Below are 15573 nucleotides of genomic sequence, written 5' to 3' on the forward strand. Positions count from 1 at the left end.
ACAGTAACCTATAAAGAAGCCGCGTGCTCTACTACAAAAACAAGTAAGTGAATAAACCTTTCTTTGTCCTACTCTTTTAGTTGCCAGGAAAGTCCAGAATAATTAAATAAATGGGCAGGTTTTAGGGGCCTGGATAACTAACGTGTTATCGGATAGTGACATTTAGTGGTGTCTATTCGTATTGCAACATATAAAAAGAGAAACGTAAACCTGCATTTAAATCAAACCTTAGGAAAATCTAGAGGGAAAAATATACTGCTCAATAAATGTACAGATTACGTGGCTTCACTTGTGTATGCAATGGTTTCTCTGGATATACAAACAAAATAAAGCAAATATAAATTATTAGTATTTGGAAATATGAATTGTTTATCTTATGTTCAAAACGTCAAAGTTGTCAGGGCATAACGATACTTTAAGAAATCCTTAGGACACAATCATTTTTTAAAGCTAATTGTGTCATATGACATTAATCACATGACTTCAATAGCAAGGAACTGTCTGCTTATCCCTGATTGGTTGAAACCTCTTGAAGTCTTGCTGTGATTGGTTAAACGAGGTTGTCAGTATCCTGGTTCCGCATATTCCCAATAAAGACCTGTTTACAGATGCCATAAGACTTGTATAACTGCCCCTGTCTATGGCGAGCCTCCTGGGTGTCACTCAGTCGTAGATTGGAGTTCATGGTTTAGTTTTGGCAGTGCTGTGGCCACTTTTAGTCAACAGAAATCATGCAGAGATGGAAGCATGTGGTGGTGTTTCTTTTGTGCACCGTCATAGGTAAGACCAGTTGTCATCTATATTTGATTTACTATAAATGTGTTTTCAGTCTGTCAGTCTATTCTTTGATAGTTATGTTGAGTGTTGTTCAGTGAAATTGCCACCCACAGTATGAAAAGTACAACAGTGTATGTATTTCAACTACTACCTGACTGTCTACCCCAAACACCTTGTCACATGACATCTGAGCACTGTTTTGATTTTGGGGGTTGTGGCCTATGTAGTGCACATTCATGTAGATTATATTCCTGCACTGTACTTTTTGTAGGTGTCAATGGGAAATCTGTCCCTCCACTTCCAGATTTTGGGAAAGCATATCATGTTAGAGGTAAGAATGGCTATTGTGAATTTAAATTAAACCTATTTTCTCATGTCTTCCACTTCTTATATTCTTCATCTTGCATTCACAGGTGTAATCTCCCTGCCTTATGCTGAGATCCGGGAGCCGTTTGAGGCCTGGTTGGACCTGGCCGCCAAGTCTAGCCGAATTGACTACTATCATGGTAAGCTTCAGCAGCGAATCCTTACTCAGGATTTCTCCTTTGATTACTGATGTGAAACTAAAAACCCCTTGTGTCAGACCAGTGTGACTAGACCATAAAGCCATTTAAAAACAGAAATGAAAAATGATGAGTAAGCACTAATGTTCCTTTTACTTGTGACTACATTGTTAAAAAAGTTTAAAAAAAATTTTTTTCAAAAAGGGCAAGTTTCAACCTACCAGCTGGGGGCAGATCAGCAGTATGGAACTGCCTACAAGATCAGTCCAGAGACCACTGAGGTGGAGCTCAATGTGATGAAGTGTTTTCAGATCAATGGAACCAAACAGGATCTCGTCACGCCGCAAACATCGTTACCTGATATACAGGGCTTCCAGGTGAGTGACAGAGAGCAGAATATTAACCATGACTTAAAACAAAATCCGTAGATTGGATTGCTCAAGATTTTCACTTATTAGTTATATTATTATGTTGAGTGATGTTGAATTTTAAGGTGCACTATGTAAGGTAGGGTGTCCACTAGGGGCTTGTGTCCATGGAGGTGTTATTTCTTTGCCTGGATGGTCCACAGTATGATATGAAATATTGCTCATTCTTACTGTGAGCAGGGTGTCCTCTCCACAGCTCTGACCTGTAACTTGTCCTGCTAGCATCTCCTGTGTGTTTATTGCACTCTGTAGAATAGTCCAAGCAATGCAACCCTTCTCCAGAAAAGTTATATTGTGCACCTTTTTAAGGGAAATGCTCTTCTTGTCTGTTTTGTAGTTTCTGAGGATGGAGTACTATGGAGGATCTCTGTGTGAGGTTTGGCAGAATGTCACAACAGTGGGTAATAAGAAAAATACGTACACACTGTGGGTGACCCGCTCTGAAAGTGGACCAGATGCCACACCTTTACATTATGAGATGATGGGATACAACACTTTGCTGGGGTCCCACTATGACAAATATCTGGTGGACTATAAAGAATATAGTTCTCATGTGGATCCCAAAGTATTTTCACTTCCTGAAGGTATCTAGAAATTACACTATAATGATGTTTTTATTTTATTTTTTAAGATGCCAAACTTTTAATGTATATTTATTTTAACTTTATAGGAATGACTTGTGGTGGATTCCCTGGGCCTGGTGTGGAACACCATATACTTGCCAATCCCATGAAAGAGCTTATTCACACGTCTGCAGTGGGTCATACACAGCACATCTTTAACTATTTCAAAGAGAAGTTTCAGCGGCAATACACCAGTGAAAGGGAGCACGATGAGAGAGAGCATGCTTTTGTCAGTAATCTCCGGTAAGTGAAACGACCACAGCAATATGAATATGTAGGCCTACACAAGAGTTTGATGCAAAAGAATCAAACTAAAACACAATATTCTCAATGACGTACATATTAAAACATTTAAATTGTAGATACGTCCACTCAAAGAACCGAGCAGGGTTGCCTTATTCTCTGGCCCTGAACTCCTTGTCTGATCGCACTATGTCAGAAATGGCCATGATGAGAGGAAGGAAAAAAAGCAAAACTCAAAATCGAGGGCTTCCATTCCCTACAGTTTTTAGTGGTGTGAAGGTGCCAGAGTCACTTGACTGGAGACTTTATGGTATGTATGCTACATAATCTGTAAATAATTTCCATCGCTAGACTGCATATTATATTTTCAGGTGCTGTAACCCCAGTGAAGGACCAGGCCATCTGTGGTTCTTGTTGGAGCTTTGCCACCACTGGAACAATAGAGGGCGCACTTTTTCTAAAGGTGAAGTGAAGTAGTAAGAAGTGTGAGGTATTATTTCCACATTCCCTAATGTTTTTGCTTTTCCACGTGTAAAAAGGATAAGTTAATTCTCCCTTATTATTCACATAGGGGCCCAATTTGTCTAATTTTCTCATTAACATGAGAATGACTTGGTACGGCACATAGCGGGATGACTACAACAGTGTGCTCTGTGGGCTTCCTACATCTATAGTAAAGAAATTCCTTTTCATGTGTTGCTGGGCAACACATTGAGCAAGTTTATTATGAGATTTGGTCACACCTAATTCAAGTGACAAATTCAACACTCTGTTCTGTTCTGGGTTTAAAACGCATGTTCCAAACAAGACCAAGTACAATCTTTGATTCAAAATCTTTTCGGCAAAATATCAGAAAATAAAGAAGAATAAAATGTTTTCTGGATGCCCCTTACAACCGAAGAGCAAAATAAAAAAATAGAGCTAACAGTTAAATTAAAATGTGCATTCAAAAGACTAACAATACATCTCCGGGAGTGACTGGTTCACCTCAGAGTTGTAGAAAGCTTAAAAAAACAACAACAACAACACTGCATTTATCTACATTTAACTGGGCACTTAAAAAAAGGTCAGATCCCTCCGAGTTGGAAGGAAGCCATCATATCCTTAAATAGCTAAATCTGGGAAGGATCGACTACTTTGCCAATCTCATTCTGAATGTGGACTATCATTTATACACTTCAATTATGTCCAAAAGAATGGAACGCATACACCCAAATTTAATTCACAACGGTGACAGGATTTATTAACAAACGACAAACACAAGACATCAAGTCATAATGCAATTTTTACACATAATTAATTGCATACAAAAGCAGCAAAACATCTAGAATTACTGTTGGAATATTGTAGAGACCCCCAACCTTCTATACATAATGTGATGCATTTTCTTCATAACATTGGTCCAATGCCTGGGTACAAACTGATACTTTCTTACTGGCAAATCGCTGTACTGGTTTGACACAGAACATCTTTTATAAATCAAATTGCACTGTCACAATATTTTATAAGAAAACATCAGAGTCGTTTTAAAGGTATTCTATTGTAGCCTTTAGTCTGTCGACTATTATACTTAAAGCTGCTTTTACAATTTTAGTCCTGAGCCCTGCTGTTAAAGGGGTCATAAGGCTGTACCCTTGAACTCATTGGGTGACCCCAAAGAGCCAGAGCGTATTGATGTATGATGTGTTTTTTCCAGACTGGCTCCTTGCAGGTCCTCTCCCAGCAGGCACTGGTGGATTGTTCCTGGGGTTTTGGCAATAATGGCTGTGATGGAGGTGAGGAATGGAGGGCGTACGAGTGGATCATGAAGCATGGAGGCATTGCCACAACTGAGACATATGGAGCTTATATGGGCATGGTAAGATGTTACTGGTGATTTAATTTACACAATTATGTAAAAATAATATGCAGTTGTTAATGTTTTTTCATACATTTTCGTGTGTTACTTAAACTTAAAATAATGCCTTATTCATATTGTCTTTTGCTATTAAACAGAATGGGTTTTGCCACCTGAATCAATCCCAGCTCACTGCTCGTATTCAGGGCTACACCAATGTGACTTCAGGCGATGCAGAAGCTCTCAAAGTTGCACTCTTCAAAAATGGACCAGTTGCTGTCAGTATTGATGCAGCCCACCGATCATTTGTTTTTTATAGCCACGGAGTCTATTATGAACCTGCTTGTGGTAAGATTTATTGCTCTTACATGTTTAGGGTTGATTTTGTTTCTCAGATTACTATTTATAAATATAATTTGTTTGTTTTTGTAGGAAATACCACAGAGTCTCTGGATCATGCTGTGCTGGCAGTTGGATATGGCAGTCTCGATGGGGAACCGTACTGGTTGATTAAGAACTCCTGGTCCACTTATTGGGGTAATGATGGCTACATCCTTATGTCTATGAAAGACAACAATTGTGGAGTGGCCACTGACGCCACATATGTGACTCTAGCCTAGGCACAGGAGAGTATGTGGGTTATGTCCTCATGGCGCTGTGGAGCTGTGTGAGAGTGGGCTGTTATACATGTTGGTTTCTCAGTTGCCTTGATGTGCTTAATTAGGGGTCATTTTTGTAACAAATTCTTATGGAAAAATTGCATAAAAAACAAATGAGTTTCAAAAGGTTTTAATCTGTATGGCACATGTCTTTATTTCCAAAAGCACATTACAGTTGTTTTTAAAAATGCAATGCATTCATCAATAAAGATTATTTTGTGAACTATGCAAGGTGTACTTGATTGCATACATTTCAACTCGTACTGACCGTTACCAAACTCACTTGTCTGGAGTGTCACAAAAGTGATGCATATTGGTATAAATTATAAGTCACAAATTGTGCTGTATGTAAACTTTACATGCTGTACAATTTTCACAATGTAAAATTGTCTTCGATGGATGTGCAGCTGTGCTTCCAAACTAAATCGAGGTTTATCTTGCATTATACGTTTAATCAAATGAATATCTAAAACAAGCAGCGCAGTAATTCATTGTAAACATTATACTGTAAGTGTATAAAAACCTCATTCAGTTACATGCCACAATAAAAATGCATTCAGTTGGCACTCAATGTAGAAACATTCCTCTGTAAAACATGCAAAAAGTCAAGGTACATGCTACTAAAATATTATACGTAATGTAACATTCACATTGCAAACAATGTTACAATTTAACAGTCATATGAAAAGCAATTGGCTTTTTTATTTGTGAAAGAATTGTGCGTTTAAGTTGCATCCGTTTCCCCTTCTAGCGTAATATGAATAACAATAGGTTCCGTTCACGTGACCTCGCTGTATTTTACAGTGCCTATAGTTTAAAATGAGCGGCAGCCCAGGTCCCACTTCTGTAGTGGAATTGACTGGTTAACTGATTTGTTGACCGGGTTTTATAGTTCATACATCTGTAATTACTTGGCCTATCCACATGAAACAAAAACTGGCACAAAGTTTTTTTTTTACACTAACCTGAGAAAGTGGTGTCATTATTCAACTTCAAAGACATGATAGTTGTCAATTGGAAGAACTTTAAGACATGAGATTAATATGACTGTGGGGCTGTGGGGACTGTTTGTTAATCCCCCATAGAGTTACATAGGCCTTCCCACCATCTGGAATGTGAACGTGACCTATTGGCATTAAAGGAACATAAACTAATATATCAACATAAATGGAGGAACATTGTAAAAAAGCACGTAAATTGTAAACAGCTGCGATGTGTATTTCCATCACAACAAGAATACTTTATAAAACCAGCTTGGCATCAGAAAAGACGTTCCTTGTACTTGCCCTTTCAGAGGGTGAAATGTATAAAAGTGAGGTCATTGCATACAATGTATTGCATAGTGCATTGTAATAAATGTTTGAATTTGGTTTAGCCTTTTTAAATGAACACAGGTTAAGAGGTTATGTATGGCTCACAAGCTGATGTTCTCCTGAGTTGTTTACTAATTCACACGCATCTGCTGGCACTAGTTGGTGACCTGCAGAAAAGAAAGACATGTTCTCAGTATAAGTGAATATTGGATTATATTGCAAACATTTGAGAGTTGCGTGTATATCAATGTCTCTCTAACCTTGTGTCCCAGTTCTCAACATCCTCCACAGTGTCAGGGAGAGGTCTGTCTGCAGTTTCAGGCAGCATCAGAGCCAGTACAGCCCCAAGCAAAGGCCCGGCCCCAAAAATAACCAGTGGTGTATTAGGACTGTGGTTGTGGACCATGTTAATCATAGGTGCCAAAACACCCCCGATCCTGGCAAACATACTGGACACACCCATCCCTGTTTGGCTGGGATTCATAGATGTAAGAAATCTATGTTACATTCCACACATACACAAGAAGCTCAAAAGATGGTTACACAGGCTTCCTACCGAAGGACAGTTGGGAATATCTCTGCTGTGTAGACATAGATAATAGCAAAAGAAGCGGTGATCCCAAATTTTCCCACCATGGCAAGACCAGTTAACACATTTTGTTGATCTTTGAAGAAAAATTACATATAAATACAGAGAAAGTAAAAAAGTCAAAGTGTGCACTCTGAACATGGGCCGACTCTACCTGCAGGAACAGCTAGCATGCAAAGACAGGCCAGTCCTCCAATAGCCAGGAAGCCACCCTGGGAAAGGCGGCGACTGAGTGGAAGGACAAACAGAACTATGGAGCGAGCTGGAATCTCAACCAGGCCAAACACAAGCTGGGTCAGATACAGGTTTGTGCCGAGCCTGGAGACTCCCAACGAGAGGCCATAATACACCATCACATTCACAAACCTGGAAAAGAAAAAAAGGAAGTGATTTTCAGGCCCAGCTCTTTACAGGGGCCCTTGTAAATGAATTTACCAGAGGTAGAACAGGATGAAGGCTTGTTTTCTCATCTGAGGTGTACGCACAAGGTCCAGTGCTGTGTGACGGCGCTGGCTTCCAATCTCACACTTTTCCATCTGTGCATTAACACCAGTCACTTACTTACACAACACATAATACATTTATTGCACCTACCTTTTTTTGCACAAATACAATTACACAATAATAACAACAATGGCAGCAAATATAAGAACTTTCAATGTTTTCAAATTGCTTATTAATGAGTGAGGAGTAGGGGTGTCAAGATTGTGGGTTAAGGTTAGAGTTTTATTAGGTGTCGAGAGCTGGATCACAGTACAAAACACGTCTGAAGCAGCAGTTCTCTGACAACAACAACCCTCTTTGTGGAGTGGGCTCCAGCTTCTCACCAACTGCAAGCCAAAATTCCCCCACTGCACACAACCGAAAACTGGATGTGAGCAGGCTCTTTCGGAAATCCAACCCCAGAAAAGCTGCTGGACCAGATGGTGTCTCTGCCGCCACCCTGAGACACTGCCGAAGAACTGACCCCCATCTTCACAGAGATTTTTAACACCTCCCTGGAGTCATGCCATGTCCCAGCCTGCTTCAAATCATCCATCATTGTCCCTGTCCCCAAGAAGCCCCGGATCACTGTTCTTAATAACTACAGGCCTGTGGCGCTGACGTCTGGAAGAATGTCTCAGACACTGTGACTATCAGCACAGGAGCTCCACAGGGCTGTGTACTTTCTCCCCTGCTCTTCTCCCTGTACACAAACTGCTGCACCTCCAGCCACGACTTCGTAAAACTGATCAAGTTTGCAGACGACACCACCCTCATCGGGCTCATCTCGGACAGGGATGAGTCTGTCTACAGGAGGGAGGTGGACCGGCTGGTGACCTGGTGCAGCGGTAACAACCTGGAGTTCAACGCCATCACCCAGGACCTCAAGTGGGAGCTCACCATCAGCTCCCTCATCAAGCAGACCTCACCTCCCCCATCACCGTGTGATACGCTGGAGCCACAGCCAGGGACAAACAGAGACTACAGCACATTGTGCGCTCTGCTGAGAAGGATTGGCTGCAGACTTCCATCTCTGCAGGACCTGTACGTCTCCAGGGCTCTGGGACGTGCAGGTCGGATCACAGCCGACCCTTCTCATCCTGGACATGGACTATTTGAACCACTCCTCTCAGTCAGGAGGCTACGCTCAATCCGGACCAGAACCTTCTGCCATAAGAACAGTTTCTTTGCCTCTGTTGTTGGACTCTTGTCACACCTGCCACTTTAACAAATACTCAATCATTACTCTTCACGCAATGTTCACTTTCTGCACGATTTCTTACCATCTGTACATTTTCGTGTACATATCTGTGTACATACCGAGACCAGTTTATTTTGTACCTTATTTTATTAGGAAATTCTTAATTTGCATGCCATATTTGACTCTATAGACTATTATTATTTTATGATTCATTGTTTTATGTTGCACCTTAAAGGTGCCATAACATGCTTTTTTTCCACGTTTCGTAGTCTATCCTAAGTGTATAATTGATAATAATAAGGGTTGTGCAACACCCTTAACATAATAGTTAAGAAATATCATCCAGACCTTGGACCCCCTCACCAACCCGGAAATGCAAACGGCTTGGTTTGATATTCGCCCCCACCCTTGCGAAGAACGATCTGGCTCCCCCGCCCAACCCGTGATGTAGTCTCAGAGAGAGCGTGTGTGCCCCGCCCACCCGTGAAGTAGTGTGTGCCCCACAGCTGTAAGCTCCGCTGTGCGTCGCTCCGCGCGAGTGAGTGAGAAAGTCTTATGTCCATCGCGCTCTTATTTCCTGTTTTTTCGGTATCGGATAGAACTTCTCTCCGTTTATTTTCCCGGTTGCTGAATCAACTGCCACATAAACCATTGTGATAATAGTAAAGAGTGCGATATCATGAATGAAGTTTTGGGCCTCTTTGAACCGTGTTTCGTCGTAAATAGAAGCAGAAAAACTCCGGGGCTTGTATGGTGAGACACGGGAGCCTGGAGCAGCGCGGAGCCGGGGGGAGGGGGCGGCAGGCGGGAGGCGGGAGGGGGGTGGAGAGGGGGGAGGGGGAGGGGAGATGGTGACGCATGCCTGTGGTTATGACGCGGTCTTGCATCCACCCCCTGTCAGTTTGGAGATTCGCGGAAAGGAGATGGTCTGTAATACTGTATAGCTAAAAACTGCGGGAATCAATCAAAAAAACACTCTGGGTACATATATGAAGAACAAATAGCAATGGGAGAGGGTTAAAAGCTCTGAAAAGTCGATTTTGCATGCTATGGGACCTTTAACGTCAAGCCAAGTTCCAATGTTTGGAACTGTGTTCAATGACAATGGCAATAAACCTTTTCTGATTCTGAGTCTGATTCTTATTAATCAATAATCATGTTTAATCAGGTCCGAATCTAATCGTGAAAAAAAATAATGATAATAAATGTGACAATTTTAGAAGCAGAATTAAGTATTTTTTGTTCAATATAGTAAAAAAAAAGACCTAAATGTAAATAACGTTTTTATCTGGCTCTTTTTGTCACATTTAACTTTATTTTGTCTTTCAGAAAGTTCAATTTTGTAAAACTACTCACAAACTTGAGGAATAGTAATTTTAAATTTAAGATTGTGTGAATTTAAGATTCACTGTTACAATCGCAGTAATCCTTGAGTAATCATTAAATCGTGATATTGTTTCTCGCAATAACCGTAACCCTAAAATGTTCTGATATAACAATATCATAATATTATAACACTATAGCAATATTATTGTGACACCCCTAGTGAGGAGTGGTTTCCAATCCAAGCCTTCGATCACTTGAACTCAAATCATTTGAACACATTCCCATGGTGAAGATTGGTGATGTTCCATGGCCAAGGTGAACTATGAAGTAGTAGAAATAGCACTGAATCAACTCAAAAGGGAAGGATTGGCGGCACTGTAGTTCAAAAGTATGCTCGTCGCCTCGTACTTCATCCAGTAGAAGAGCAGACCTTCCAGAACAGTGGGGGCTGGAGGCTTGTGCGATCCTTATTGTGCGTCTACTGTTTAAGCTGTGGCCGCCACGTGCGTTGATTGTAATTGTTAATGTGCTCCGTGAGGCGCCGTTTGTGCCCGGCTCATGTGTTGGTTTAGGACCTTTGTTGAAGGGTGGTTTCTCATCTGGGTTGTGCTTTTTGGTGCGGGTATAAATGTTAATGAAATAACCTGAATTGTGGTGCGATGTATTTGGCATTTATTTCAGTGGGCTTTTGTGTATTTAAGTAAATACTAAATCCAAGTACAGTAAATTGATTAATTGCTGCATTCATTAATTGGAGTTTGTATTTTGTAATTGTATTTGATTTGATTTGATTTTTTGGCTAGTGTTTAATGCTGCTTATGTGTTGTGTAAAATGGTTGTGTACACTTTTTTGATACTACTAAATTAATTGATTGATAATGTTTTGTATTTGTCTTTTATGCTAGTTGTTGTTACACAACAACTGAGCTGCAAAATTAAAGAATGGAAACATATTTAAAGGCTACGTCTGAGTAAATTCAGTACTGACTTCATAGTGTGGCTACACGCCTTTCAAATGTGGGGGCCAGCGCAGTCAAAACACTTGACACTTGTAGCAAATATAACGTAACTCTTTTGTGCCAAGTTCCCAAGAACTTGGAGTTCCTCCGTGCAAGAACTTGGACTTCTTGCATGCACCAGAAGAAAACAGTTTTGACCAGTGCCTTTACATCTGTTCAATCTGGATTCAACTACAACTCAAGTATGCGGTAATTATCAAGAACAGACTCGCATAAATCTGACTGTGCATGTTTATGGGAAATGCATACTTGCCGTTCATACTTGTTTCATGTCTGCTCAATTTTTTTTTTTTTGGGGGGGGGTTTCATTACTTTTTTCACCACCGAAATATTATATTGTGAATCTATTCACAATTACTATTTCTAAAACCAATGTTTGACCTAGTGACTTTTGTACTCACCTGCAGTGTGGGGGGTAAAACCCGGCCGTTCACCAGGGCAGCCTTACGGAGCAGTGCAATGGCCTCATCTTTTCTGTTGTTGGCCAACAACCACCTGGCGGATTTAGGAACTACCCTGAGAGTGGAGGAAGAGTAGAAACAGAGGTGGGGTGGAAAAGGGAAGGATGCCAGGAATGAGAGCAGAGGAGAACGCAAGCTTTACAAAGAGTGCCATTAAGCGGACCCAGAAAAAACATGAACACACAGTGAGTGTGATGTTTAGACACCATATATAGAAAATAAGCAGGAAGCCGGGGGCCGATATTGCCAGTTGTAACTTTCTCCAGTCTCGTATAAGGTAAGCTATGCCTGCTATCAGCATGTAGCCAAGGCCAAAGGCATAGTCGGTGATGATGCCAGCCAGCATGCGTCTTTTGGTGCATGTCCACTCAGTACCTTAAAAAACATAACAGATTGTGGGGTGGAGGGAGGAGGGAGGAGGGGAGAACAGGGGCATGGGACAGGATTAAACTGAGGTGGTGTAGAGCATTTGTGCCGTGGATGCAGTGGTAAAGGTATGTCGGGGCAGGGATGTGGCAGGCAACATGCAAAAGCAAAATGTCAACTTATAAATGTGTTATGTATTTCAACTTAAAATCAGAACCATTGTTTTCCCGTTAAGTGGATACCTTGATCCAGAAAATTGTGACAGCTACAACTTACAATTAGTGTGATACATGTGTTAAGCTAGAGATCAATGAATGTGCTGACAGCTTCTAAAAATATGAGACATGCATAAATAAACTATGCATTTATGTTTATGTCCACATGTTATTTGTGTGCCAGTACCAAGTACGAAAGCGTTTATGATGACTCCGGAAACTGTTGAACCGACAACAAAACGAAGTATGACGTAAACAATGAAGTTTGGTGCGAAGGCCACAGCCACTCCAAACACCGACTGGAGCGCGATAGACAGCAGCATTACGAAGCGCCTGCCATACCTTTGAGACAAAAATAAACTCTAGATTAGTGTTTTATGTACTGTAAGCGACGTCTGATTACCAACTTAAACTTCCAGAGGTCCAAACTATTCAGAGGGCACCAAAAACTGAAAATGACAGAGTCCGACGTTTATTTATTTTTTGTTACATTAATACACAATAATTCAAAGTAATTCATATTACCAAAATGGCAATGCAAATCTATTTATTTATTTTTTATTACGATTGAGAACATTTGCAATCTGTTACATATCAATGCTTCCATTATGGTGCAATACTTAAGGAATCAATAAATCCTCTCAGAATGGAATTTACCACCAAGTAACTGTGGGAAAGCCAGCTTGCCTTCGGGGTAATTAGGGGAATTAAGGCAACAAAGACAATGAGCCGCCCTTCATGCAGCTGTACTTTGGTATTGAGTTTTTTTTTAGGATAACATACCTGTCAGCAAGAGATCCAAATACCAGGGATCCTACCAACAACCCAAACATGTAGATGGATGAACCAACGTTGTTAAAGTGGGCACTGTCACACACCAGGTCCCACTAGTAAATGATAAAATTGTATCAGCATTACTGAAGTATAATGTGTAAAGATTACATAGCACAAAACAAAATCACTTCACGGTGAACACAACATTCTGCCCACTGATGTAGAATACTCTAAGTATGATAAAAGAAGTACTGACACAGTAGGTCTTTGTGCTACCACTGATGATGGTAATTAAGCTCCCTGTGAATGTCAGCTTGATGGCCATTTAGAGGCTCTTGTTCTTTACCATGTCAGACCAAATGTGATATGCAAATGATTAACAGTTTATCATGCTTTTAGTTTATCATTGCCCCTTTGCCATTCACAGACTGCACCATGTAATACTTGAATTATAAGTACACAGTCTTGCTTCTGTATGTGCCCGTCAGATCGATGTGGAGATACCATCATACAAAGATAAGACGCATGTAATGTGACCTTTTACCTCTGTGACTGTGGTGCTGAGGAATGTATCTTTGCTGTAAACCCATCCGTGGACGCACTGCAGGGGAGGTGAGCGGTTGTCCCGAAGCGCCTTTTGCGACCATGAGCAAGAATCTGCCGCGCTTGAGTTAAGAATAAGCGGAGTGTAGTCAAATGTCCCGTTGTGTACCTCGGGGTCAAGGCTGTCCTGACATAGATGTGGCGGCGTGGCTCCAGAGAAGATGCTCACCATCATATGGAAAGCAAGCAGTACATTTGGTAAACATATCCATACGTACAAAATCTTCTGGTATTTTCCGAAACCTCCAACAGCTGCAAGGATCTGGTCGAAATTCATTCTGGCTCTGGTCTGGATGAAAAGCTCGCCTGCTCTGCCTTCCGAGCGCTCGCTGTCCTGAGAAGAAGAGTAAACAAGGTAAATCAAAGCCCACGTGACGATTGGTCCACTCACAGGCTCCAATCGTGGGGCAGCGCTGGAGTTACAAAACACAACCCCCTGCGGCGCTCCACGCTCAAAGTCAAGACTGATGTGCGGACCGTGGATGGATTGTATTAGGACCCTTACCACAGGAGGCCGCACTACACTGTAGGTGCACGCAAAAGACTGTCCGAATAATTTATGAGCCAGTCTAACCATGAACATGTGTCCTGGGCAGGTTCAAAGCATCAGAAGCCACTGTGAAAACTGCAGATTTAAGAGTTGATTCTTCTTTGTCCAGAGCCCCTTGGATTTCTTGGATTTCTTCATTAGCTGTGTCAGACAAATCTAGACTAATCATTCCCCCCAAAGCCGATGGGGCGTTGTTTGTGTCAGCCCGTTTCATAAATGTTGCGCGCCTTTGTTATGGAAGAGACAATGCTGCCACCTGCTGCCCGTGGTTTGAACTCCACACAAAAGTGCATAAACGCAACCTCGGCCATGGCATAACCCAATCGGAATTGTCAATGTATTTCTTTGTCATTATCAAATGTATTTAGGTCTATAATACCAAGGACTATAGGCTAGGTGGGATAAGATAAAGATAGGACCCGTTTTACCACTGAAGCGCCTCTCTGGGAGTCTCAGAGCTGTTTATCCTTATGACATCGGATAGCATTGTCCTAACCAGGCCTAATTGCTAAATAGCAACCGTTATTGGTGCGTGAATCTAGTCTGTATCCAACTAACTGAGAACAATAAATTCAAATACGCTATTATTGTAGGCTGTTGATTTATTTTTGAGAGCCAGACCGGAAGTGTAAGCAGGTGTGATTGTAACACTGACTGAGGTGTTTGGCTGGAGACAGGAGCAGCCGACAGGATAACAGAGCCAAAGGGACATGTCTGTAGGACAACAGCAGTGGACCGGGCCACAAGCAACGTTCTACATCACGCTCAAGAGGACATAACACAGCCAAACATCCTTGGCTGGGGTCGAGTGCTCTTCGATCCACGATCAGCATCTCCGCCCTCCATCACCAGGCCTAGTGTCACCCATAGGGACAGAGGACTCTCGTTTACAGGACGGAAAGAGAACAGTCGATTGTCCACTCGGTCCCTTTCTGTGGCCCTCAGAGAGGTGAGTGTGTGAGGGAAGGGACGGCATCTGCTACTTTTGAAGCTACTAGCCTAAATGATTTCATCACTGTAATGACATAAGGTCAGCTGACTGTACAAGAGCATGTGTCAGTGAAGAGGCAAGTCCGCATCCCTGATGGAGCTCAGCCGCACCCTCTATCTGCCTGTCACACTTTATGGCAAATACAATTAGATTACTTTGGCTGAAGCCCTGTAATGGCCACATATGCTACATTATACTTAGGCCTTAGGCCGACTTTAGGATGATCCTATGTGCAGGCCTGTTGTGACCTTTGATTTAGTTCCATAACATTTGTGTGATCTTGATGAAGTCTTCCAAGTTCCAACAAACCTTTGATGATGATGATGATGATGATGATGAAGAAGATGATGATGATGGGAACACAAAAGGTTTCTTTTGCAGTCACATCCATCTGTGTGCATTTATATCCTGATCACAGGCAGTCTTTTGTTCAGCAGACTGAACCATGAGCAAGGCATACATAGGCTACAAATCCCTCAGTGTCATTTAAATATATTTCATAAGATTCATGCAGGTAACCAAGATGTTACTAAGTGCAAGTTGCTAGTAAAGTTTCCATTAGTGACCGTGTTTTTTGTAGGACTTCCAGTGTTGCGGGACAAGATGCTTCAC

At 41.6% G+C, this 15573-nt stretch overlaps 2 protein-coding genes across 2 annotated transcripts; one reads left to right on the top strand and one right to left on the bottom strand.

Annotated features, from left to right (window-relative positions):
• The first annotated feature begins 550 nt into the window (after positions 1-550).
• LOC140361808 (digestive cysteine proteinase 1) lies at positions 551-5296 on the top strand. Its single transcript, XM_072447664.1, has 11 exons — positions 551-780; positions 1049-1108; positions 1191-1283; positions 1485-1657; positions 2046-2292; positions 2379-2574; positions 2694-2884; positions 2946-3037; positions 4271-4432; positions 4570-4759; positions 4844-5296. Exons 1-11 carry the CDS (start codon positions 732-734, stop codon positions 5029-5031), a joined length of 1641 nt encoding a protein of 546 aa, XP_072303765.1. The 5' UTR covers positions 551-731; the 3' UTR covers positions 5032-5296.
• On the bottom strand, positions 5199-13786 carry LOC140361809 (solute carrier family 22 member 13). The gene is made up of 10 exons (XM_072447665.1): positions 13362-13786; positions 12827-12930; positions 12231-12385; positions 11669-11837; positions 11403-11517; positions 7408-7508; positions 7127-7338; positions 6940-7048; positions 6644-6856; positions 5199-6550 (listed from the first exon to the last, which is right to left on the bottom strand). The coding sequence occupies exons 1-10, from the start codon at positions 13695-13697 to the stop codon at positions 6520-6522; spliced, it is 1545 nt and encodes a 514-aa protein (XP_072303766.1). The 5' UTR covers positions 13698-13786; the 3' UTR covers positions 5199-6519.
• Between the last annotated feature and the right edge of the window lie 1787 nt (positions 13787-15573).

This window comes from Eucyclogobius newberryi, unplaced genomic scaffold (assembly GCF_026437365.1).
Source record: "Eucyclogobius newberryi isolate DKJ021-1_F unplaced genomic scaffold, fEucNew1.0.hap1 SCAF_16, whole genome shotgun sequence".
Taxonomy (NCBI): Eukaryota; Metazoa; Chordata; class Actinopteri; order Gobiiformes; family Gobiidae; genus Eucyclogobius; species Eucyclogobius newberryi.